We start from the raw sequence: 24,508 nt of genomic DNA, 5'->3' as shown, positions 1-24,508 counted from the left end.
TACCTCACGTTGTCAAACGCGGTGAGGCAACCCTCCCTTTGCTGGCGGAAAACTGCACTGGCGTCAGACCACGACTCAGCCAATCGGATGCTTCCACCTGGCGGTGTGAAAGCGGGGGAATTGTGCTGGAGAGGCAGGTGCGGCCCCACGTAACGACAAGTGCCCTGAGCTGGTGGCGCCTGAGATGAGACCTGAGCTGGATTTCCTTCCTCTGCCGTCCTTCATAGTTAACGGCTTTGTGAGTTAGGCTCTCCAACCTTCCATCGGCTCTGTGAGTCCCCACCGTGCTTCCTCTCCTGCTTTACGTGGCCAGAGTGGATATCTGTTCCATTCCAAGAACTCTGACTGGCACAAAAAACTACTAAGACGAGGGACGCCTGGGTGGCTCAGTTGGTTAAGCACCCGCCTTCGGCTCTGGTCATGATCCTGGGGTCCTGGGACTGAGCCCCACATTGCGCTCCCTGCTCGGCGGAGAGTCTGCTTCTCCCTCTGTCCCCGCCCCTGCTCGAGTTCTCTCTCTCAAATAAATAAAATCTTTAAAAATAATTTTTTAAAAAAACCTTAAAAAAAACACAAAAAAAAAACCTACTAAGAGGAAAGTGCCCCTAGCCTTCAAGAAAGGGAATTTTAATTGCACAGTGTCAGAAATGTGTTAATAATAAACTCTTCAGACCAAGGAGACTTGTCCCTTCAAATTGTAGGAAAGCTTCAGTTAGCAAGTTAGTCTAGAAAAGGTGGGTAGGTATTTTTAAAAGGTATCTCTTCCTTAAGCTACGAACAGTCGTCTCCCCCTGACCCCTGGGTGTGAATATGTCAACTTCCAGCAGACACAGCAGTCCCTGAGGACAGGGGCCCTGTTTCAAGTTCTCGTTCACAACTGCCTTGCGTTTACTATACTAAGCTCTCAAAAATACCTCTTTATCTGTACTCTCACACATCAGATTGCTAAATTTGTGTAGCTCTCACACCTAATTTCTGTTTTTTTTATTAAGGAGTTTCATTTATTTATCTGAGAGAGCACAAGCGGGGAGGAGGGACAGAAGGAGAGGGAAAAGCAGACTCCCGGCTAAGAAGGGAGCCTAAGGTGGGACTCGATCCCAGGACTCCGGGATCATGACCTGAGCCGAAGGCAGATGCTTGACCGACTGAGCCATCCAGGCACCCCTCCCACAATTAATTTTAGATTTAGAATTTCCTTAGGTACTTTGACTTAATTGAAGCCCAAGGGGTCCTCCAGGGGTCTCAGCTAAGTGTCACTTGGAATGTCGGGGAAACTAGGGGTGTTTCGGTACAAGAATGAGTTGAGGGTTCCTTGTCCTCTCTAGTAACTCTGGCTGGGAGTTAAGAGGTACAGTGCATTTCCTTGCTTCCATTTAATGGAAGTAAAAAAGGGACACGGAAGGGGGCACCCGGATTTGAACCGGGGACCTCTTGATCTGCAGTCAAATGCTCTACCCCTGAGCTATACCCCCACGGCCTGGTAGCCTCCTCTTCCTTGTCCACTTAAGGTGACTCAGTACCAATCAGGTTCCACCCACACTGGGGCTCTGGCGAGCTTTGTGTTCACAAGCCCCACCTTCTTTTGTATCCATCATCTGCTTTGGCTTTTCTCTTGGCCACCAATAAACTGGGTGGGGACACTTGAAAAATGACATCCTGGAAACTAGCTGAAAAGGAAATTGACAGAGCACTAGTGGAGAAAACAGCCACAGGCACGGTGTCAGAATTACTATGTCAGAATCCAGAAGCTAATAAGCAACCCAGATATGTCCTTGCTCACGCCCTGACTCTCGATGGACTGAGGGTGGAAAGGAGAAGGACGATGTCTGTTATTTTGGGTGGGATGAGTCTCAGGAAAATCAGGAAACCAAGCACAAGCTGTTTGGACAGGCCACCTGCTCCGTTCTCGAGGGGCAAACGGTAGCCAGCCTCTAGCCTGGGGCAGAGCTCTGTGGAGGCTGAGGCGCTCAGTGCCATTGTTCCTTCTCCTGCCATGGGCAGGGGAGAACGGCCACCTCCTTTCCAGCCTGGCACTCGTGGGCATGGGGCGTAAGGGAGCAGGCCTGAGGACGCCCTCTCTCCTCCCACCTGCTCTCCGAAGGCTAGAGAAGCTGAGGGTGGAGAAACTGCCCCCCCAACCTCAGCAAAGAAACAGCACACTCGGAGGCACAAATAACATCATTGTTTATTTAAAAATAGCATTAAGAGTTCATCTAAACATGTCTTCTATTCAGGTCCAGGCGTGGGAAGGGAAGAGATGCTGTTAGAAGAGAGGGAATTGGGTGACCTCTCCAAAGACAGACGGGCGCTGGCGGAGGGATGGGGTGTTCCGGCGATAGCCAAACCGACCATTGAATCCCTTGATCGTTTTCAGTTCAGCATTGTAGTGATCATGCCCGGTCACCTGCTGGAGGGAATGCCCTTGGGGGCGGAGAGAGAGGTCTGAGCCCCCATTCAGCCCCCTCTTGCTTTTCCCCTGCTCCCATGGGGCTGGTATAGAATGTGCTCCCCATGTCCCAGCTGAACCCTCCATCCTCAAACGTCTCGAGCCTCTTGATGAAAAGCTGAGGGCTGATGAAGTCAAGGAGACAGATAGCTTTCCAGAAACCAAACCGCATACCAGGAGTAGCACACAGGAGGAGCGTGAATGCTATGTGTTAAGACAGGAGGGGCCAGAAGCTTCTGGGCTTGGCTGAACTTGCCTTGCTCCCAGGAAGACTGAAAACATTTCACCCTTGCTTCAGACCCACGTGGAGAAAATGGATGAGCTCAATTTGGGCAAATGGTGCCAAAGGTCATGTGACTAGAGTGTGGCCAAAGGAGGAGGGTTCACACTGTCAGAAAAACCTCTCTCAACCCTTCCTTTCCTGTTGCTCAATTGGGCCTGGAAAAGGAGCAGGACACAGCCTGTTCAGGGAGCAGGGAGTCGAACATACATGGACTTTTGAGTTGGAAAGAGCGGAATTCCAATCCCAGCTAAGCCCTCCTTGGCCAGTCACTTCCCCTCCGTCCACTTCAGTTTGCCCAGCTGGAGCGCAGGGGGAGTGTGAGGGTGAAAACCACCGACCTATAGCAGCTGCTTTGTCACCAAATAGAAGGAGCACGCGACACCATCGGCTCACGTCTGAGAAGAAAAGCTGGGGACGCAGTCCCAAGGCCTCTCCCCCGCTCCCCCAAACTAGGGCTCTCTGTGGCCCGATTTCTCTCTCTGAACTGGAACGCATACCACTCTTCCAGGGGGGTCCACGCCGAGGCTGGAAAGCCAGGTGGCACTTGCCTGCGCCTGCCCAGTTTCTCCTGTTCAGGTACCTCTGTCCTTCCCCAAAGATGTGGAAATAATCCACTATCCAGCCGTCTCTTCCTGTGCCGCCGTGATCCTGAGAGTGAGGGAGAAAACACAGAGACTGTCAGCCACGGTGCTGAGAGGGGCGCCAACGAAACTCCCTTTGGGCTTGTTGCAGGGGGAGAGAGACAAGGTCCCAGCCTGGGGCCACCAGGCCAGACAGATTAAATATAAATATACCTATTGACCTATCGTCTCTCAGGGAGGGGCAAGGCATTAAAGGCTCAGTGTCTGCTACCGACACGCCAGTTACAATCCCAGCTCTGCCTAGTACGAACAAGCTGTGTGACCCTGAGCCAACGACACGGCTTTTCTGGACCTCAATGTCCTCATCAGTGAAAGGAGGTTTGCTGTAAGATTTAAGTGAGATAATTCAAGTAAAGGGCCTGGCATAGTAAAGGTTCTTTAATTTTTTTTTAAAGATTTAATTTATTTGAGAGAGAGAGAAAGAATGGGGGGGGCGAGGGAGAAGCAGACTCCCGCTGAGCAGGGAGCCCCAGGTGGGATCAGAACCTGAAGGCAGCCGCTTCACCGACTGAGCCACCCGGGCGCCCCTAATTTACTTTAAAAATAAACAATATCATGGGGCGCCCGGCTGACTCAGTCCGCAGAGCATGCCGCTCTTGATTTTGGGGTCCTGAGCTCAAGCCGTGTGTTGGTGGTAGAGTTTACTTAAAACAAAACAGAAAAACCCGTTATCTTTATGTAAATGAAAACAATACCTACTACAAACGGTTGGGATTAAACCCTTACAAAATGGAATATAGTAAGTTTCAAAAGCGTGCACACCATATTATTTTCAAGCTGTTAAACACTCAAGTTTTTCTCTTTTTTCCTCCCAGTCTCTGGTTCCTTCGGTCGTAAAAGTTAGGCAAGTAGAGAACCCGTACATACGCCAGCACGGGACATAGAGATGTGTCCATACACATGCAGTGCACACCCAGGCACACACCCAAACACACACACACACACCCCAAGATCTGTTCGCAGAATAACCCCCATTAACCCCAACAATCCCCTCCCCATACCGCTGTGACACATGTACACAAATACTGGAGGCAGAAGTGTTGGAAACAGTTGCAGCCATCAGCAAACTGCCTCAGGATCTTCGATCCCGGGTAGGACTCCGCGGAGGAGAGGCGGCACCCACGAGCGAAAAGGCCGGGGGAGCAGCCAGGGCCGCAGAAGTTCGGGAAGTTTCCTTCCCACCTGCTCACAGAAAGTCCCCTGGAGCGAGCCCTTCTGTAATTGTGACATCACCAAGGGAGGGCGCCCCGTCCGGCGGGTCAAGGCGTTGCTTTGTCTCGTTCGCTGACGTCACAAGAATTTTCGCGCTTTGAGAGAATCTGCGGCGCGCGATCACCCCAGAGGGTGGTCCGTGACGTCAAAAAGGACAATGAAACCGATTGGATTGGCAGGGGCGGGCGTGAAGCCCTGTTCCCTAAGGCTGTTAGAAACCCACAATGAGATCGTTCTCAAAATCAGGGCGGGGAGTGATCCCGGGAGCTCAGTGAGCTCAATCCCTGTCCCCTGCCTGTGCCAGTCCCCGGCTTTCATGGAGGAAGCCGAGGGGGTGGGAGTGGGGAGCCCTCCCTCGTGGTAAGAGGCCCGGATTTGGGAAGTCGGGGCCCCGCCATCAGGGTTAAGCTCTGCGGGGCCGGTGAGCTCGTCCGGGGCGCTCTTGTAACAACCTGCTCGGTTTTGCGCAGAATGGGCGGAACCACGTGGCTCTGGAAGTAGCGGCGGGCGTGGTAGTCCTGCTGCGCGTTGTAGGGCGGAATCGCCGACCAGAGCTTGGGCCGCAGGCGCTCGTAGGTGCGGGCCACGGTGCTCACCCCCACACCGTCCAAGATGAAGCCCTTCTCCAGCCGCAGAGGACACTCGCAGAAGCGCGACATCCCAGCCACTGCAGCCTCCAAGGGCCTTTCTGGCGGGAGTGGAGGGCCCTAGGTAGGGGCTCCCCTGCGCATTAGTCGCATTGTTACGTGGTGCGGTGTCACAAGACTGCTGTGACACAAACCGTATAGTCCCCTCCAGCAGGGCAGGCTCTTAGGGCTGTGGGGTTAAGTTGCTCGCAAGGCCCCGAGGTGAAGGGTGACTAAGAGAAGACCATGCAAGAGGAACTGGAGATTGGAAGGGGTGTTACCGAACTTAGGCGGTGTGAACGCAGTCGGACCCAGCCTCCTCCTCCTCCCCCACCTTACTGCATACAGTTCCCAAACTCGGTTCCGTTGAAAAGCTTGTACCCAGAATGGCTCAATGAGTTCAGATACCATCTACTTCCCACTCTCATTTTCCGTAATTGTTAAGTCATCTTATCAAGTATGTGCTAGTGTCACACATACTCTTAATCTTCAGCCTTACAAAGAACACCTATCTTAAAACCCTATTCAACATCTTTAGGCCAGACTGTTGACCCAAACCCGCAGAATGCTCCTTTTTTTCCTCAGGCCCCGAATGTCACATAAATCAATTTTCATGGTTTAGAAAGAAAAACACAATGTCCAATGCTTTCAAGCAGAATTTGCCAAGGTTTACGCCCACTGTGTTGGTTAATTAATCCCCTTTATTCATGAACTAGGGTTGGGCAGGTACATTATACAGCTATCCTGTCCAAACATTTTGATAGCAGAAACCATGCAGATACTTTTAGTAACTTCATTACCTTCCACAAGAGCAAATTCACACAGCAATCATGTGTTAGGTTTCACAAAGATAGCCCTTTATGTGCTGGTTTACTCAAAGAAAACCCATAACTGCAAGTGTGCATATGTACACACGCACCTGGTCCTTCCTCACACCGCTCTGTGAACGCCACGTGTCCACCATCGGACGTTCATGCTATCTTATCTCAAATTCAGTGCACTGCAGTTACATGGGGTAACTATCATCGACCAGGATCCACTATCTGCAAATTACTTGAGGGACTCCAAACACAAATGGGAAAATCTGAAAGTTTCTGTAGAATCATAAAGCCCAAGTACTGCACTGAGCAATTTCATTTTACCAACGGTTAGGGGATGTCAAAAAGAGTGACAGATAGAAAAGAACAGGAAGGCAAACATTGGGAGCAAATAATTTTTAATTTTTTAAAACAAATACACCAAAGAATCATGCAATGCTGCCGGCATTGGATGCAATCCTGGGCCACAAGTCTGCACACTCCTTTGCCACTGGTCCTGTGATGGCAGAACCTACATAAAAAAAGAATGAGGGGACAGATAAGATCCGACCCACCCAGAGGTTAAGTCATCCCGTCTCAAAGACCTAGGCGACACTGTGGTTTCCTTCTTACCTTTCATTTCACCTTTATTGTTCACTATGACCCCCGCGTTATCTTCAAAATAGAGAAACACGCCATCTTTTCTCCGGTATGACTTTCGTTGTCGAATTACCACTGCTGGATGTACTAAGAGAGAAAACAGGACAGCAGCCACTAACCTGTCAAGTTCCAGTGCCACAAGAAAAAGCAGTTTACATCTCACCTAGTTCCCCAACATTTCCCACTTGAACATAATGTGGACTCACCGTTTGCTTTTCATTTCCTAAAAGCAAGTGTGAGAGACAGTGCAAATACCAATCGCCCCTTAAGGAAAGACCTTACTCCAAGTCAAAACTGCCTGCACTTCCTACAAGTGTAAATCTGTACTCTTTTTATAACAATCAGCAACACGCTAGCAGGAAACTTGCTAAGCACCTTCTATACTTGTTCCCATTTCACCCGACAGGTGGCTACCTAGTATCACAAAATGGGACCCCCTTTTGGACTGGGTAAGTAGAGGCCAAGCTATTAACTCATTAGGCAATATTTCATCCCAGTATGTATCAAAACCTCTAAGAAAGTACATACCTCGATCTAAAATTCACTGCTTTCAAGAGTTTGTTGGGATCAAATATGTACCATGTTAGATTTTACGAATAGAAGCTCATTTACATACCAATTTAACCAAAGAAAACCTGGAACTAAAGATGCGCGTGTATGTATGTGCGTGAACCTCAGGAGTACGTCCAGGATCTTGACCACACACTCTACACCTTATATCGAATGCCTAAGTGCGGACATATGTCGTTTTATTAGAGCAAAAACTTGGAATTAACCTAAATATCTCATGGCAGATACACAAAAACAGAATCATTTAAAAATGATTATGTCTATCTGTAACTTTTCATATGTAGGACAATCATCTGTGAAGAACGAGTTATGGGAAGGCCGTGGTCCCATTTAAGAAGTAAAGCTTACAAGCTAATTTTTTTGCACTTAAGTCAGAAAGAAAGGACAGGGTGCCTGGGTTCTCAGTTGGTTAAGCATCTGTCTTCGACTCAGGTCATGATCTCAGGGTCCTGGGATCAAGCCCCGCTTCGGGCTCCTTGCTCAGCGGGGAGTCTGCTTCTCCCTCTGCCCCTTCCCCCAGCGTGTGTGCTCACTCACTCTCAAATAAATAAAATAAAATCTTAAAAAAAGGGGAGGGTGGCGTTGCCTGGGTGGCTCAGTCTGTAACGCATCTGCCTTCCGCTTGGGTCATGATCCCAGGGTCCTGGGTTTGAGCCCCGTGCATGGCTCCCTGCTCAGCTGGGAGCCTGCTTCTCCCTCTCCCAGTCCCCTATTTGTTCTCTAATAAAGAGATAAAAATCTTAAAAAAAAAAAAAAAAAAGACGCAACAAAACATTAACCGTCTCTTAGAAGTCTGAAAGTTGGGTAAGTGAAGTTTAATATCTTATTTAAGTTTAATATCTTATCTTAATTAACTGTGTTTTAACTTTTTGTGGAACTGTTTTCCAGCATCTTAACTTTAAAAAACCTACCTGCACTAAAGTAAACCCGTTCCCAGACCTTCATCTACTGCACTTGTAAGAACTGTAGTCAGACATCACCTGCAAACCATGACCTCACGAGCTTAGAGACCTTGAACAAGTTACTTAACCTTTTGACGTTCAAGTTTTCCTCTTGTAAAACAGGGATTAACAGTTACATTTCCACATTCAAGATCAGACACTGCAAATACAGGATTTTTTTTTGGTAAGGATAGGGATCCTGGCTATCCCTGAGGCTAATACTATCTCTATACATAAGATGGCCTCTGATCAGGGGTTTTTCCCCCACTTAAAAGAAATCTCCACACCCACTGTGGGGCTCGAAGTCACAATCCTGAGATCAAGTCGCATGCTCCACTGACTGAGCCAGCCAGGCACCTCTACCTCTGATCAGGTTTTTAACAATGAGATACACGTTGAGGAGTAACTATTATTTACCGAGAGCCTTCTCTGTTGGACCCTCATCTACTCATAACCATTTATTTTTTTAATTAAAAAGAAAAATTTTTTAAATGTATACTCTACGCTCAATGCGGGGCTTGAACTCATGACCCAGAGATCAAGAGTCACACGATCTATCTGCCAGCTGAGCCAGTCAGACACCCCTACTCGTAACCATTTAAATTCTCACAAATGACCACTCGAGCAGATGAATAAGGCCACACACAAACCCAGGACTCTAGACTTCCGGAACTGCCCCTTTCCACATTTCTGTTATATGGAAGTCTAAGGTGAGGGATACATTCATTCAGCAGAAATGAGGACAAATAAGATTCACTAACAGTTGCCAATTCACTGTCTTTAAAACCATAAAGTGTTCTCTGGTCTGTCCCCACGCCAACCTGATTGAGACCAACACCACATCCAGCTGCCATCTCACCAACAGTGCTAGTGGATTGCTCTGCCCTTCTCTGACGGCTTCCCAGGCCACAGATCAGACCCAGCAAGTGTTCTAAGAGGAAAGCCTGTCCAGTGTCACGCAGGTCCCAATCTACACACGGATTAATCAATGCCTAACCACAATGTTTGATACTCCAAGCCCTCAAGAGTGTATTAAAGGTAAACAAAGATTTCTGACCCCCCCCACCCAAGAAACACCAGGGGGTGGGAGGGGCGCTTGTACAGGCCTACGAGGAGTAACTGCAGTATGTGGCCAAGACCACATTTGTACTGTCCATCAAGGGATGGCTCAGATTTCTCCAGAAGAGCCAGATATCCCAGGGCAGAGACAGACTAAGCAGGTACAGAAGGGAAGTTCAGGAGCTGAAGTGCATGGAGTATGAGGAGCTCTAAGGCCAGACAAGACATTACAGGTCAGAAGTGCTCTGAAACCCTTTCCCCCAACTCATACACCTAGGGGAACTAAGCAATGAAGAGCTTCCTATTTTAGTTTCTACCAGAAAAGATTTAGAAGCAACTATGCTTAACTTTTGACAGGTCACAATTCTGAGTGAATCTCCTCTATGAACAAACAAACTCAATCTTAAATCAGGAGGCCTATGTCATTCTGTACTTGCTAAGTGTTAGGTCACAGGCCAAACGCTCTACACGCTCAGCTTATTACCTGAATCTCACAACCACTTGAGAAAGTATGCAAGTATCATTCTTCCCCTTCAAATGAGTAGTTCCAGAAAAGAAAACTTGCCTGACACCTGGTCAAGCTCCGAATGCCTACCAAAAAAAATACACTTACTGGGGCACCTGTCTCAGTCAGTAGAGCATGCGACTCTTGATCTCAGGGTAATGAGTTCAAGTCCCTGGTTGGGCACAGAGATTACTTAAAAAAAAAAAACCAAAAGGAAACAAATTGGCAAGACCAGGCAGGGGAGAGAAGAGTCTCTAGGACAGCCAAACCAGAACTTCAATTACAGATGTTTATCTCACACTGCCTCTCAAAGGAAATCAAGCTTTAAGAAGCCTTCACAATAGTAAAATTATTCCATTTTTCCAATAAAGGTTAAAGTCCTTCAACTGTCCACCAAGGAATGAAGAGGATTCAGTGTGTCTAAGACTCACCCTTCTTTCTGAGCTCTGGTTTGCCTTTCTTCACTGTGGCCATCACCATGTCACCCACACCAGCAGCAGGAAGTCTGTTCAATCGTCCCTTGATGCCCTTCACAGAGATGATATACAGATTTTTGGCTCCTAGTGAGAATGTAAACAAAAGTGATTTTTTTTTGTTTTTTGTGGCTGGTGTAACCTTTCCCAGCACTTCAAGACTCTCCCTCCGTTCATACTCCCAAGCAGTTAGTTCCCCCCAACGAAGGGGAACACGTTGTCACACCACCGATTGAAGCAAAACAACACAACACGCTGCTGCTTCACCCAAAAGCAGTGTTTTTACTCTACCCTTCCTTGACGGCTCAGTAGGTCACTAGTCAAGGCCCACCGAGTGCTTTTAAAAGGGGAGTTTGGCGGAGTGCAGCTGAAGGTCTTACCTGTGTTGTCAGCACAGTTGATCACGGCTCCGACCGGAAGACCCAGGGAAATCCGGAATTTCGCACCGGAGGACCCACCACGTCCTGCGGGGAGGAAGGAAAACAGGACGGGGTCACTGACTGGTCACGGTTCCGAGTTTCCCTCACACTCTCAAGGTATACATTCACTCGCACATGCTTTGGGCAACGGTATACTCATCCCCCCCCCCCGGGACTCCATCTACCCCTCCCCACGCGCCACCCGGTTCCCACAGCAAACAGCCAATTCCTCACTATTACCGCCCTTACGTTACGATTAAGGGGCCTGAGCCACTCAATCCTCGCTCCAATTTTTGCACCACGTAGTTCTCCCTGCAAGACGGGCGATCGCACGTGTCGTCCACTCTGGGGCCTAAGCCAGTGGCACTTCGATATCACTCCTGCAGCGCCACGCGCAGAGGGACCCCGCGGGGTTTGCTCTAAACTCCTGTCCGGATCCTGCCAACTCAACTCTCCAGGCCCCCCCCCGCCGCTTTCGGGGGGCCCTTCTAGTGCTCTCACGGCGCCCTCCTCTCCGTCTCCGCCCCGGAGGAGAGCGAAGCGTCCCAGCTGCCCATGGCCGCCGCTCCGGGCGAGGCCAGCAGCCACCTCGCGACAGATGGCGAAGGATACTCAAGAGTCAAAACCTTACCTCGCTTCGACATCTTGAACGCCGGAAAGGGGCAGAAAGGAAGTAGGTACAAAGGACTCTGGGATATGAACTTTGATGCCCCGCCCAGTCTCGTCACGTGGCCCGGAGCTTGCTCAATCCGCCTCTTCCCCCACCCCCCGCCCTCCGCAAGGGCGCTGTCTTATTACGTAATAAGTCCTGGGCGTCGGTTTGAGCTCTCGATGCGAAGTGGGAGGTGTGGGTGTTGAGGGCTGCTGGAGGGAATGACGCCCGGAGTCCCTCTTTACGAGCTCTAAAGTAGTTGGGGTTACAGAAACATCGGTTAATTTACCCAGGAACCTCTTCTGAGCACGTAGTATGTGTCAGGAATTTCGCTGGGCACTGGAGGTTCAGAAATGATTAAAAGGGCCTGTGCTGTGTAGGGGCCCCCAAAGAACACAAAGAGTGGGGGACCAAGCGAGGAAGAGCTCTAAATGGTGTCGTTAGGATGTGGTATTGAAAAAAAATTGTGTTGAAAAGAGATTGCGGCTAAAAATCAACAAACCCCCCCACCCCCCAAAAGGATGTGGTTTTGAGTAAGAGCCATTCTAGCACTGCAGATAATTCCATATATGTGTGTTCGGTCCCATACCAGTTTGTATTTTAGATATCTTGGTTTATTAGTTACCCTTTTCATAGCTTCAACCTCCCCTTCTTCTGGCTTCTTTGCTTTTGTGGATCTGTTCATTCAAATATTTACTGAGCACCTACTTTATGCCAGGTACTGTCATGGGCATTCATTAGACTATGTCAGGGAAAAAAGCCAGATCAACATTCTTGCCCTTAAGGATTCTGCTGGGGTGGCAATGATAGTGGATATTCGACACTAAAGAGATACAATAATTGCAGTGTATCATATGTAAGATGATGTGTACTATGGAAAAGTAAAAGAACAAGGTAAGAGGGATCCTGTAGTGCGAATAGGGGCAAATTGCAATTTGAAACAATAGGTTCAGTGTGGGCTCCATGGACAAAGTTTGGTATTAGAGCAAAGACTTTAGGTGAAGGCGTTAGCAATATGAATTCTGGGAAGAACAGGGGAGAGAGTCGTCCGCCAATGAACGGTTCCAAAGCGGAAGTATGCCCGAGCAATATGAGGACCAGCAAGGAAGCTGGATGTGACTGGACAGAGTAAGTGAAGAGAAGAGTAGCAGGAGAGAAGGTCAGAAGTAACGGAACAAGATTGTGTAGGGCTTTGTACACCACTATGGACTTCAGCATTTGTGGACTGGAATGGAGAACCATTGCCCCATCTTAAGCAGAGGAGGGACATGAGCTGACTAATATATCAGAAGGATCATTCTAATTGAGGATAGACCATGGGAGAGGATGCAAAGTTACAAGTAAGGAGATGTGTTAGGGAGCTCTTGCAATACGTGATTTGGACCACAGTGCTAGCAGTCGAGGTCATGTGATGCGGTCAGATTCTGGGTGTGTTTTGGAGGTAGAGCCAACAAAATGTAGGGTGTGAAAGAAGGGAAGGAGTCAAAATGTCTTCAGGGCTTTAGGTCTGAGCAAGTTGAAGATGGCATTGCCATCAGCTGGGAGAGGGAAAACTACGGAAAGAACAGATTTGGGGTTAAGAATAGGACATAAGTAAAGTTAAATGTCTATTAGACAACCGAACAGGATTCAAATAACAAGTTGGACCTATTAGTCTGGAGTTCCGGAGAGAAAGAGCTATAAATTTGGGAGATATCAGCATATAGGTATACAGTTGACCCTTGAACAATCCTGGGGTTAGGGGCACTGACCCCTCTGTGCATGTAAAAATCCATGTATAACCTTTGACTCCCCTAAAACCTAACTATTAATAGCCTACTTTGACTAGAAGCCTTACCAATAACATAAACAGTCAACATATTTTATATGTCATATGTATTAATACTGTATTCTTACAATATAAGTAAGAGAGAAAAGAAAATGTTATTAAGAAAATCAAAAGGAAGAAAAAACACATTTACATTACTGCACTGCATTTAAAAAAAAATGGGATTGCAGTTCAAACCCATGTCGTTCAAGGGTCAGCCGTGTTTAAAACCATGACAGTAGATGAGATCATAAAGAAGTAAGGGTAGGGGTGCCTGGCTGGACCAGTATGTGGAGGGTGGGACCCTTAATCTCAGGGTTGTGGGTTTGAACCCAATGTTGGGTGTAGAGATTAATTAAAAATAAAAAATCTAAAAAAGAAGTAAGATCCGGGGCGCCTGTGTAGCACAGCGGTTAAGCGCCTGCCTTCGGCTCAGGGCGTGATCCTGGCGTTATGGGATCGAGCCCCACATCAGGCTCCTCCGCTATGAGCCTGCTTCTTCCTCCCCCAATCCCCCTGCTTGTGTTCCCTCTCTCGCTGGCTGTCTCTATCTCTGTCGAATAAATAAATAAAATCTTAAAAAAAAAAAAAAGAAGATCAAATAAAGACCATGAGCTAAGCTCTGGGGCACTTCAACATTAAGAAGTCTATAAATCTGTACATTTATAAATCTCTCTAATCACTCTTAAAATGCCTTCACTTGATCCTGCCAGCTCTCTAGCTACCAATTTTTTGCTCTCACTTCTCAACCAAATTCCACGTGTTTCTCAATATATGACTTCTTTACCAAATTAGTCTTTCTTGATAAATGGAACCGCCATCCATCCAGGTGTCCCATCTGAGACTCTTGTCCGAGTTCTTCTCAGTTTGTCTTCTAAAAGTCTGTTACAGGGCTGCCTGGCTGGCTCAGTGGGTAGAGATGTGACTCCCAATCTCAGGGTTGTGAGTTTGAGTCCCATGTTGGGCATGGAGATTATGTTAAAAATAAAAAAATTTCAAACAGTCTGTCATATCTGTGCAGTGCTTTCCATCTCCTCTAGTATTGCCCTGGTCCATGTCTTTTATTATTTTTTTATTTTTATTTTTTTTGGTGCAAAAAGGTGGTTTTATTAAAGCACGGGGACAGGACCTGTGGGCAAAAAGAGCTGGTGCACTTGGGTTGTGAGCTGCCCTGGTCCATGTCTTACCTAAACTACTTCTGAAGCTTCCTAACATACCTCCTGACCTCTGTTTCTCCCTCCATCCACTCACTTTTCATACAATGACCAGGAATAATTTTTCAGAAATACAAATATTACGATGTCACCCTCCTTGAAATCCTCCAGTGGTTTCTAGTGCTCTTGGAATCAAAGTTAGAATCCACATCATGGCCTACTAGGCCCTGATCTGGCATCACCCTGCCTGGTCAACCTTGCCTTGCACCACACTTGCTCTTGTTCTCATGAGTTGAGTTTTTAGTCCCAGATACTGCCCAGGCTCCTGAATCCCCATAGGCCTCCCACATGCCGGGAGTACTCTACCCTGCCTACCCGCTTCAGGTACACCATGTCTACTGATTTCTCAGATTTCAGCTTAAATGTCTCTTAGGGAAATCTGCCCTGACCCTCTTTCTAGGTCATAAGCTGTCTTAACATGCTGTATTTTTCTTTCGGATCTTTCATACTACTTAATTAGAATTCATAAATATATATTTGAAGATTTTTTGTTTAATCACACCCCCCAAATAGTCTATAACTAATCTATAAGCTCCATAAAGCCTGGGTCCGTGTCCTTTGTGTTCATATCCCTAGCACTTAGCATGGGGCCTCACTCAATAAATACATGTTGAATGGTTGCTGAACAAATGAAGAAGTCAATCTCGATCATCTCCATATATCAGCATCCTTGCACGAAGAACCCCACAGACACTTCAAACCTGGCATGTCCAAAACAGAAATCATCATTTTCCCAGGAAATCCGCTCTTCTGCCTGTATTCATTTTCTCTCTTTTTTTTTTTTACTTTTTAAAGTAAACTCCAAGCCCAACATGGGGCTTGAACTCACAACCCCAAGATCAATGATTGCATTCTCTACTGACTGAGCCAGCCAGGTTCCCCTCTATTTGTCTTCTTAGTTGGTTCTTCCAACTGATGGTGCAGTTATGTCTGACCATAACATTCCATTGCTTAAAACCCCTTGCTGGCCTTCTAGTGCTTATAGAATAAAGTCCAAGCTCCTTAGCACAGCACTGGAGTCTCCTCCTGAAATGGCTTACCTTCTCTCTGGCCTCATCTCCAATCACCTTTCCTCTTACACTTCATTCACCAGCAACACCAAACTGCTTAGGATTTCAGGACTTTTGCTTTATTCTCATCTTCTTCAAAATTGTGCTCAAATGTCATCTCTTCCCTGTGCCATTTCCCAACCCCAGGATGCTCTCCCCTGAGCCACCTCTTTACTTAAGAATAGTAGTTCTCAAATTTTCATCTGAAGACCCCTTAACATTCTTAAGTTATCGGGGACCCCAAAGAGTTTTTGTTTATGTAGGGTTATATCTATTGACATTGACCAGACTAGACATTAAAACTGTGAAATGTTTAAGTGTTTGTTAATTCAATTAAGAGAATAATACGTCCACTGCCTATTAAAAAATACATAACATCTTAAAATAAAAAATACATGTTTCCAAACAAAAATAATTTAATGAAAAGAGTGATTTTGTTCTGCTTCTTTTGGAGATCTCTTTAAGGTCTGGCTTAATGGAAGACAACTGATTTCCATGTTCCCACATTTAAGCTGTTTTGATAGCACACACGTGGTAGCCTCTGGAAAGCTCTACTGTACACTCATGAAAGAACAAGAAACAGATAAATAATGAGGTAAAATTAGCTTTTCTCTTGCTAAAAGGGTATCAGAGACACCCAGGAATTCCCCAGGCCATCGTTTTGGAACCACTGACCTGGATGGAGGACCCTGGGATGGTTGCAGACATTCTCACCTTATACAGTAATTCCTTTGTTTTCATGTTCACATGGGTATTAGAACCTGAAATCCTTGGTACTGTAGTTTTGGACTTTCCATATTCCCAGAGCACTCTGTAGAACGGACAGGAGGATGCATGCTTGGTTAGTATTGTATCCCTTTTCTATCATCCTGAGAGTGGTAAAGCTTAAAAGTGAACACTACAGGGGGCACCCGGATTTGAACCGGGGACCTCTTGATCTGCAGTCAAATGCTCTACCCCTGAGCTATACCCCCTCTGCTGGAGGAAGAAGGATTATACCTTTATTGTAGTGTTCACTGACCAGACCTCTCTGGTGATTAATAATAGTTTAGTACCTGTGATTGACTGTCTCAGGCTTCCCAGGGTGATACAAAGAACCAAGAGGAAATTACAGAGGCAATCTGGACCCAAATGGTGGGCGAGGAATGCGAGGTCTGCTCTGACCCAGGCTTGAACGTCCTGTGGGGGGGTGTGGATGGGATGCCCTCTCTTCATCAACTACAGGCTTTTCTACCTCAGGCATCTGGGAATCCTTCCTTGCATTGCCAGCCTCCCTGCCTGCAACCAGAGCTGCACTGAATCCCCAGCCCAGGGCTCTGTGCAAGAGAGGAAATGCTTCCCCTGTCCTTCTTCAGACCCTCTCTGCTCCTGTACCAGACAAGCTTCTATTGTCTCCTTTCTCGGCATCTTCAGTCACTTCCTCTCCCCTGGCTGCTTCAAACATCAACAGGTTTCCCCTAGATCGGAAAGCCCTTCCGTTGCTTTGTACAGCTGTGGTCACCTGCGCATTTCTTCTTTCTCGCTGCCCATTGTTAAGAAAGCCAGTGACTTCATTTCTCTCATTCTCAGTGACCTGTCTCTGCAGTTTGGCTACCCTGCATTTGCCCTCCTGACTGTCAGTAATTTTCCCCCCTGGAGAATGTACCTTGGTTCTCCAACTGGATTGTGAGTTCCATGAGGGCAGGCATCACTTTGCATTTCTCCTTGTACTCCCCATAGGAGACGGCACAGCGCCTGGTTCGCTACATGCCCTGGTTTGTACTTGCCAGCCAAGCCACAACCCTGGTTCAACTCAACTACCACATGACACCAAGCTAGCACCCAGGCAGCTGAATTTTGTTGGAGAAGAGCTCACACGTCCTGCATCACCTCTTTGATCTAAAACAGGCTAGCGTTCCCTGTCTGGTATGCTTACACCACTGGCTGGCTAGGTCCACGTCCTTACTCTCCTAAATGTCTATTTCACACACTTTCTCCTGTCTCAGACCTTCCATATCTTATCTCTCCTCACTCTGTTAGCTGAAGAGCTGGACTCTTTCTTCCTTTTTGGAGAAAATCAGCATTGGTCAGAGCCGTGGCGTGCTGGTAAATGGCTAACAAGGGGCTTCAAAGGACCTGGTTTATAGCATTTGCTAATTCCCACGGTGCAAATACTCCCACCTGTCAATTTCAAGCTACCGCAATGAAGTCAACTGGCTTTTAAAATGCCTGAAAATTCAGGGGGCGCCTGGGTAGCGCAGTCGTTAAAGCGTCTGCCTTCGGCTCAGGGCGTGATCCCGGCGTTCCGGGATCGAGTCCCACATCGGGCTCCTCCGCTGTGAGCCTGCTTCTTCCTCTCCCACTCCCCCTGCTGTGTTCCCTCTCTCGCTGGCTGTCTCTCTGTCGAATAAATAAATAAAAAAATCTTTAAAAAAAAAAAAAAAAAAAAAAAAATAAAATGCCTGAAAATTCAATCATCGGTTCTCACAAGCAGTATGAGCCAAATCTAGCACACTTCTGGGATTGACTACCTCCTGCATCAACTCCCCACTGTACACTGATGACTCCCGGAATTACATTTCCAACCCAGACCTCTCCCTGGTCCCCAGAAGTAACTGGATCTTCAACCGCATGCTTAACATCCCCTCCTCAATATCTGTGGGCACCTCACTCTTAACACGTTGACCCATATTAGCATATAAAGTCCATGAGGATGGGGGCTATACTGTTTTACTTTCTGTGTAAGAGATTTAAAAAGAAACTTAATTTTTTTCCTCTCTAAACTCACTCCTTTCCCGGTGTTCTTTAACTCAGGAAACCACACCACCACCCACCCAGATAGTGAAGACAAAAAAAGACAAAAGGAGTCACTCTTGATTCTTCTGTTTTGCTCCTCTTCCTCCATCCAAAGCACAGGAAGCATGTATCTCCTCTTCCGTGGCCAATCTGGAGCCCTCCCCTCCTCTCCGGCTCTGTTGTTCCCATTGTAATAGGCTAAATAATGGTCCGCCAGATATGTCCGTGTCCCAATCCCCTTGTGAATATGTTAGCTGGTAAGATAAAAGGCATATGTGGTTGCAATTAAGAATATTGAGTTGGGGAGATCATCCTGGATTATGCGGAGAAGCTCAATTGAATCACAACGGTCCTTACAAGAGAGAAGCGGGAGCATCAGAGTCAGAGACAGAGAGAAGATGTAAGGATAGATGCAGAGATCAGAGGGTGAGAAGATCCTATCCTGGCTTTGAAGATGAAGGATGGGGCCATGAGCCCAGAAATGCAGGTGGCCTCTGGAAGCTACAAAAGCCAGGGAAATGGATTTTCTCCTAAAGCCTCCGAAGGAACACAGGCGTGTCAACATCTGGAGTTTAGCCCAGTGAATTTGGTTTTGGAATTCCGACCTCCAGAAGTGTAAGATAATATGTTTGTGTTGTTTTAAGGAAATAAGTTTGTGGTGGTTTGTCACAGCAGGAGTAGGAAAGAAGTACACTATTGTGGTCTAAGACCCCACCACCCTCTCTCACCAGCACTGCTGCAGTAGAATCCTAACCTGTCTCTCTGTGCCCATCTTTTTCTCTTCCTTTATTGTGGTAAGGACACTTAACATGAGATCTGCCCTCTTTGCAGATTCTTAAAGATTTAATTAATTAATTAATTAATTAATCGATTAATTTATTTGACACAGAGAGAGGGAGAGTGCATGAGCAGGGGGAGGTGGAGAGGGAAAGGCAGAGAATCCCGAGCAGACTCTCTGCTGAGCGTGGAGCCTGAGGTGGGGCTCAATCTCACGACCCTGAGATCATGACCTGAGCAGAAATGAAACCAAGAATCAGACGCTCAACCGACTGAGTCACCCAGACGTCCCTTCACAGATTTAAGTGTTCAGTACAATATTGCTAACTATAGGCACAATATTATATAGCAGATGCCTAGAACTTAGTCATCGTGTATACCTGAAACTTTATGCCCGTTGGTTAGCAACTCCCTCTCTCTTTCCTCATCCCTGGCCACCACCATTCTATTCCCTGCTTCTGTGAGTTTGACTGTTTTAGATCCCTCATATAAACGGAATTACTCCGTGTTTGTCCTTCTGCGATGGGCTTATTTCACTTAGCATAATATCCCATGTCGTCAAATATTGCAAAATTTCCTGCTTTTTAAAGGCTGAGTCATATTCCACTGTGTATATTCTCTCTGTCCATTCTTGAGCCCCTATACATCTTCCCCACAGCAGTGTGGGAGATGATTTCAAATCCCCACTCAAAACCATCCAATGGCTGGTTTTTCATCCATTTGGAATAAAATCCAGATTCTTTACCTCGGATTACAAGGCCCTCAATGGCCCTGGCTACCTGTCCGGCTCTTTTGAATCGCCCTCCCCTTGTCCACCTCTCCAGGCACTCTGGCTCTAGGGACTTGGCGGGAGTCAGTCTACTACCTAGAATGCCTGCCCTCCTAGATAGCCAACTGTCCCTTTCATGTCTTTCAGATGCGAACTTTCTGGTTTCTGGTTTGTGTTCACTAGATTTTAGACTCAGTGTGAGTGAGAACAGAAAGTATGTTCTGCGCCGAAGTAGAGTAGCTGCTCCATGAAAAGAGAGAGCGACTGCTAGAGACTATAGCGGGAATGTCTCCCCGTGGTGTCTTGTTAGCTGGTGTTTGTATTCTTTTTAGAGAGACCAGGGAAAAGGATTCCCTATCCAGTTTTGCCAAAGACTGTTTTCTAACTTCTTTGGGTAAAGAGATGGGTGGGGTTGGGGATAGAGAATGGAACCTATTTTGAAAAGGCAGTTTGGTACCTGACTTCACATGTTTTCAAAATGCCATGTCTTCAATTGGTATTTTAGTTCTGTTCCTCCTTCCTAGAAAATTCAGTGTCACCCAGCAAGGAGAAACTAACTGAACAAATAATGTTCAGGAGGAAAAATCTAGGATTGTGGTAAAGAGGATTTAGCAGACATCTGCCAGCAGAGGGGGTATAGCTCAGTGGTAGAGCATTTGACTGCAGATCAAGAGGTCCCCGGTTCAAATCCGGGTGCCCCCTTGGCTACTTTTCCATTTTTCACATTTGTTCAGGTATAACCCACCGTCTGTAGGTTCTGAATCCGAAACTCTTTGGAATCCCAGACTCTTTCACTTGGCTGCTTTCCCCCAGCAAGTTCTTGTTCCTTGTACCTGAGAAACAAAGAGGAACACCCCAGAGGTGAACAGTGATGATTACTCTGTCCAGTCTTAGGCTATACCCCAACTCTGGCAAGAAGCCCACTTGTGGGTAAAAAGAGGGCACCAAATTATTTTCATCTCTGAGACTATTTGAAATCTATTGGTTTAATGTTAATTATAGCTTTCTTTTTTGGGTAACAATGGAGTGCCCAGAGGGGGAGGCAATATCATTTAGCCTAGTTCATACTCTGACTGAGAAGACTAGGAGAACAGAATCCAAGTTTAGAAGGTTTATCTACGTGGTTGAGAAGTTGAAGACCCAGCACAGATAGAAGATAGGTCAAAAGTAGACGGCTTTCTCCTTTATATTAGCTCAAACGGAGGGCTTTGGCCTGATAAGTGTGCAGGTGGTCAGTCTGAGACCTGGTGTCCAGAAAAGGGGTGAAAAGCTGGCTATTCCTTCCTTCGGATTGGGCTTTGCACCCCGACAGCAGCTGGGCACAGTCTCCATGTCCAGGCTTTTGATGCCTCTTACAGTTATGAGAGCCATGGGGAAATATGCGCTCGAGTATTCCCCAGGGGCTCCAAAGGATGACACAACCAGATTCCGGGTTTAAAATATCACAGCTGCCCCTGACCCAGGCAGCACGTCTCCCTTTCTCCTTTATTTTTCCTTTTTTTGGGCAAAATCTAGTCGAGGGGGATGCCCCTGCTGCTTTCACACAGTGTTTCCCCGTGGCCCAACAATGATAACTGTCAGTCAGGAAGCCAACACATATCTGTCCTACTTTCAGGTTGTGAAACTCAATTGTCTCCTATTACTAGTTAGTGGCTTTCAAAGTGTGGCCCCCTGACCGCCAGCAGCAGCACCCAGGAACTGGTCACAAACGAAAATGCTTGAAGTTCCACGCCAGGCCTACAGAATCGGAAACTGGGGGCGTCTCAACAAGCTCTTCTGGCAAATTCTGATGCTCGCTCAAGTTTGAGAGTCACTGCATCAGTATGTATCAGTTTGCCTCCGGATGTAACTTTATTTTTGTAAATGAAAATGAGCCTATGGGTGCGCATTCGCCATTTTAACATTCTCGAAGTGTTTTCGGTCTGCCTGTGTCATGAGCAATAGGGAAGGGTGAACACAGCAGGTCCATGACACCTTACTTAATAAAGAAAGTTGAAGTTGGGGAAAGGTTGTATTTGTGGGTTTCCTTCTCTTGACCATCCACCTCCCCATCGGAAACGGAAAGCCAAATTGGGGGAGTAATCTTGTCCTCTGACCCGGGCGCCTCGAACTGCCTGACACACTTGAGGCTGCTTGCAGCGACCACAGAAGTCCCTACGATTCTGGCGCGGATAATAGGGACCTGCAGCTTTTGAACTTGATTTGTGCGCGCACCCACTCCTCTTCCTTCTACTGGGTCCAAAGCAAAAATCGAAAGCTTTCTGCCAAGGTTGGAAAATGAGGAAGGCATTTATAAAAATTCGGCTTTCGTTTTTCTTTCAACCTAGGATCCGCTGTTCAATAGTAAATGCAATTTGATGAATGCTCGTCTCAGACTGAGAGAAAAACCACGAAGGGGGCACCCGGATTTGAACCAGGGACCTCTTGATCTGCAGTCAAATGCTCTACCACTGAGCTATACCCCCACGCGGCTGCTGCGTCCGGACATGGCTCTTTTGGGTGCTAAAACACTGCTACACTGAGGGTAGGGAGTAAGAGTAAGGGGAAAGGAATGAAGGAAGAAAGGGGGCCAAACGGAAAGCAGAAGGTGTCCGGACCCGGAGAACCCCGGGAAAGCTGCAAGACAGAGCGCGGGGAAGGAAGAACTAGCCGGGGCTACAAGGCGCGGTGTCCAGGCTGTAGGGACAGTTCCGCCCTACAAACGTGGGAAAGGATGTGGGGGAAGGGAGGCTAACTGAGGGGCGGGGCAGGGGCTTCCCGTTCCGTCCGCAGGTTCACGCCAGGTATCGACCGGCACAAAGGAAAGTCCCCGAATCTGGTGAATCCAATCCGGCGTTCAGGAGGGTTCCAGCCCCACCCTCGACGGGTACGAGGGGTTTGCCCGCTTCCCGCAGCCCGGGAGCCCCAGATGTGCAGCCAGAGCGGGTCCGCGCCGCCTCCAGCGCAAGGGGTCCCTGGCGTCCGGGCGCGCTTCTCGTGGTCACCTTCTGCTGGAGAGCGCCCGGGTACCCGGTACCCTCGGAACGCACCTAGGCGTGCGCCCCGGTCCCCCCGCCCTCCCCGGAATCCGCCCCCGCGCAGCCCCACGTCGCCCGGGAAGCGCGCCGCTCGCGCGCGCCCCTGCCCGCGCCCGCGGCGCGTCCCCGCCCCGGTGCAGCCCCTCCTCCCCGCTGTGTTTATTAGGGGAAGGAGGGCGGAGGCGGAGGCCAGTTCCCTAGCTCCAGCCGCCGTCGCCGCTGCCTGTGTAGTGGCAGCCGCGGCCGCCTCCCGCCAGCTCGCTCCGGGGAAAGAGAACGCGCGCGAGCTCGGGCGTCCCCGCCCCAGCCCTTCCCGGAGCCATGAATCCCAACTGCGCCCGGTGCGGCAAGATCGTGTACCCCACGGAGAAGGTGAACTGTCTGGATAAGGTGAGCCCCGGGATCCGCAGGCGCGTCGTTGCAATCCCCGAGCAGTGCTCCGGATTAGGGGAGGAGAGAAGGGCCGGGTCTGTGCCGCCTCATCCCCGCGATCCCGGGAGGAGGGACGGAGGGCGGTGTCATGGGGTGTGGGGACAGACCCCAGTCTGGAAGCCGGGAGATCTGCGGCGCGGCAAGGAGTCCACGCGTGGCGGCAGCCACTACTGGAGAACAGTGGGCTCTGTGCCCTGGGGCTGGGAGGACGGAAGAGGAGTAGGGAGGCCAGGCCCCGGGGTGGGGGGGTGGGGGAAGGTTAGGGGTGCAGTCCCGCCCCCTAGGGCCGGGAGAGTGAGAGGAGACGGCCGCTCCCTCTCCCCGCCGAGCTGAGCGCCAAGTAGGCGGAAGCGCGGGGCGCTGGGGGAGGGGGCGGCGGGGGGGGCGGGGCAGAGGCTGGGGGGCCCAGCGAAACCGTCAGCTCTGCGCGCAAATGGCCGGACTTCAGGGCCTGGAGACCCGGGGCGGGGGCTATCAGCCGGCGAATGTTGCATCTGGTGAACTGGGCTTTGGATAAGGACCCAAGCCCCACTGCGAGACCCCTTTTTTTGGACGACCTGCACCCCCACCTCGGTGGTTCCGCGCTTAATGGACTAGCAGACCTCCTCCATAGCTTCCCAGCCCCCACCTCAAATTAGAAGCCAACTCCGGGGGCTGGGCCGCCCGGCCAGACCCGGGCGGGGTCGGGTGCTGGAGTAGGATGGGTGGGGGATGCTTTGCAGAGATCTCCTGAAATTGTGCTCAGAGCCTGAGACCGGCTTGTAGAACAAAGAGCTAACTTTTCAAAGCAGGTTTCACCAATGGAGGGTGGGGTTGGCTGAGTTCAGGGGAAGCCAAGAAAAGGGGGAGGTGTTCGGGAGAGGGGAAGGTGGCCTTCTGGAAATTCACGGTCCCCTGGGGGCCCTTACGCGTCGTCTCCCCCCCCCCCCCATCCATGCTGGACTTGTTCATCTGGTTGCTATTATACTTTTGGAGGGGGGGGGGCGAAGTGTAGAACTGGGTGTTTCCAGCAGTTCGGGGTAGGGTCCGGTCTTTTAAGCTCCCTCAGATCCTAAGGCGATGCGGCCCCTCTGCATCTTCTCCCCACTGGGGAGGAGAAGCCTCTGTGGTTTTGTCTCCTTCCTTGTCATGCCTTTCACCCACCTCCCAAAGCTGACTCCAGATCCAAATATCCCCTCCGACCCTGTCTGCACTGGTAGGGGTTGGGGGGTAGGGGATGGAAGAGGGGTGCATAGCCCTGGGGCCAACTTCATGGCGCACCTAGAGCCAGGTCTTGTTTGGGAAGGGATAGTTCACTGGGTACTTTTTGTCTCTTCCCTCCCGCTTGGGATTGGAGCTTCCTCAGTGATCTTTAGCCTCTGAGTCAGGGCAGTGGGATAGCGTT

At 48.8% G+C, this 24,508-nt stretch overlaps 3 protein-coding genes and 5 non-coding genes across 8 annotated transcripts in view; 2 read left to right on the top strand and 6 right to left on the bottom strand.

Moving 5' to 3' along the window:
• Positions 1-1,400: 1,400 nt before the first annotated feature.
• TRNAC-GCA (transfer RNA cysteine (anticodon GCA)) lies at positions 1,401-1,472 on the bottom strand. The gene has a single exon. It is a non-coding gene; the product is annotated as a tRNA-Cys (tRNA).
• Positions 1,473-2,136: 664 nt separating this feature from the next.
• SPMAP1 (sperm microtubule associated protein 1) lies at positions 2,137-6,317 on the bottom strand. The gene is made up of 3 exons (XM_026512996.4): positions 5,035-6,317; positions 3,278-3,377; positions 2,137-2,421 (listed from the first exon to the last, which is right to left on the bottom strand). Exons 1-3 carry the CDS (start codon positions 5,239-5,241, stop codon positions 2,264-2,266), a joined length of 465 nt encoding a protein of 154 aa, XP_026368781.1. The 5' UTR covers positions 5,242-6,317; the 3' UTR covers positions 2,137-2,263.
• A 90-nt stretch (positions 6,318-6,407) lies between these two features.
• RPL23 (ribosomal protein L23) lies at positions 6,408-11,343 on the bottom strand. The gene is made up of 5 exons (XM_026512995.4): positions 11,264-11,343; positions 10,594-10,677; positions 10,172-10,300; positions 6,639-6,752; positions 6,408-6,537 (listed from the first exon to the last, which is right to left on the bottom strand). Exons 1-5 carry the CDS (start codon positions 11,274-11,276, stop codon positions 6,455-6,457), a joined length of 423 nt encoding a protein of 140 aa, XP_026368780.1. The 5' UTR covers positions 11,277-11,343; the 3' UTR covers positions 6,408-6,454.
• LOC113265714 (small nucleolar RNA SNORA21) lies at positions 10,429-10,563 on the bottom strand. Its single transcript, XR_003320119.1, has one exon. It is a non-coding gene; the product is annotated as a small nucleolar RNA SNORA21 (small nucleolar RNA).
• A 4,913-nt stretch (positions 11,344-16,256) lies between the features above and the next one.
• On the bottom strand, positions 16,257-16,328 carry TRNAC-GCA (transfer RNA cysteine (anticodon GCA)). The gene has a single exon. It is a non-coding gene; the product is annotated as a tRNA-Cys (tRNA).
• A 3,977-nt stretch (positions 16,329-20,305) lies between these two features.
• TRNAC-GCA (transfer RNA cysteine (anticodon GCA)) lies at positions 20,306-20,377 on the top strand. The gene has a single exon. It is a non-coding gene; the product is annotated as a tRNA-Cys (tRNA).
• Positions 20,378-22,068: 1,691 nt separating this feature from the next.
• Positions 22,069-22,140, bottom strand: TRNAC-GCA (transfer RNA cysteine (anticodon GCA)). The gene has a single exon. It is a non-coding gene; the product is annotated as a tRNA-Cys (tRNA).
• Positions 22,141-22,843: 703 nt separating this feature from the next.
• LASP1 (LIM and SH3 protein 1) overlaps positions 22,844-24,508 on the top strand; it is a 38,134-nt gene continuing 36,469 nt past the window's right edge. Inside the window, exon 1 of the mRNA XM_026512993.4 lies at positions 22,844-23,082. Coding sequence (XP_026368778.1) covers positions 23,014-23,082 — 69 coding nt within the window. The 5' untranslated portion in view covers positions 22,844-23,013. The remainder of the gene's footprint in view (positions 23,083-24,508) is intronic.

This window comes from Ursus arctos, unplaced genomic scaffold, assembly GCF_023065955.2.
Source record: "Ursus arctos isolate Adak ecotype North America unplaced genomic scaffold, UrsArc2.0 scaffold_24, whole genome shotgun sequence".
Taxonomy (NCBI): domain Eukaryota; kingdom Metazoa; phylum Chordata; class Mammalia; order Carnivora; family Ursidae; genus Ursus; species Ursus arctos.
This window is presented reverse-complemented; position numbering and strand designations above follow the sequence as displayed.

Bases quoted from the DNA above. Each gene is read 5' to 3' on its own strand.
- SPMAP1 (XM_026512996.4), bottom strand. From the start codon at position 5,241: ATGTCGCGCTTCTGCGAGTGTCCTCTGCGGCTGGAGAAGGGCTTCATC. The intron at 3,378-5,034 runs GTTGTTACAAGA...CCTCACTCTCAG, and splicing joins TTCTGCGCAAAACCGAGCAG to GATCACGGCGGCACAGGAAG. The intron at 2,422-3,277 runs GCAAGTGCCACC...TCCGCCCCCAAG, and splicing joins GAGAAACTGGGCAGGCGCAG to GGCATTCCCTCCAGCAGGTG.
- RPL23 (XM_026512995.4), bottom strand. The intron at 6,753-10,171 runs GTGAGTCTTAGA...TTTCTCTCTTAG, and splicing joins ACCAGAGCTCAGAAAGAAGG to TACATCCAGCAGTGGTAATT. The intron at 6,538-6,638 runs GTAAGAAGGAAA...TTTTTTATGTAG, and splicing joins CAATAAAGGTGAAATGAAAG to GTTCTGCCATCACAGGACCA.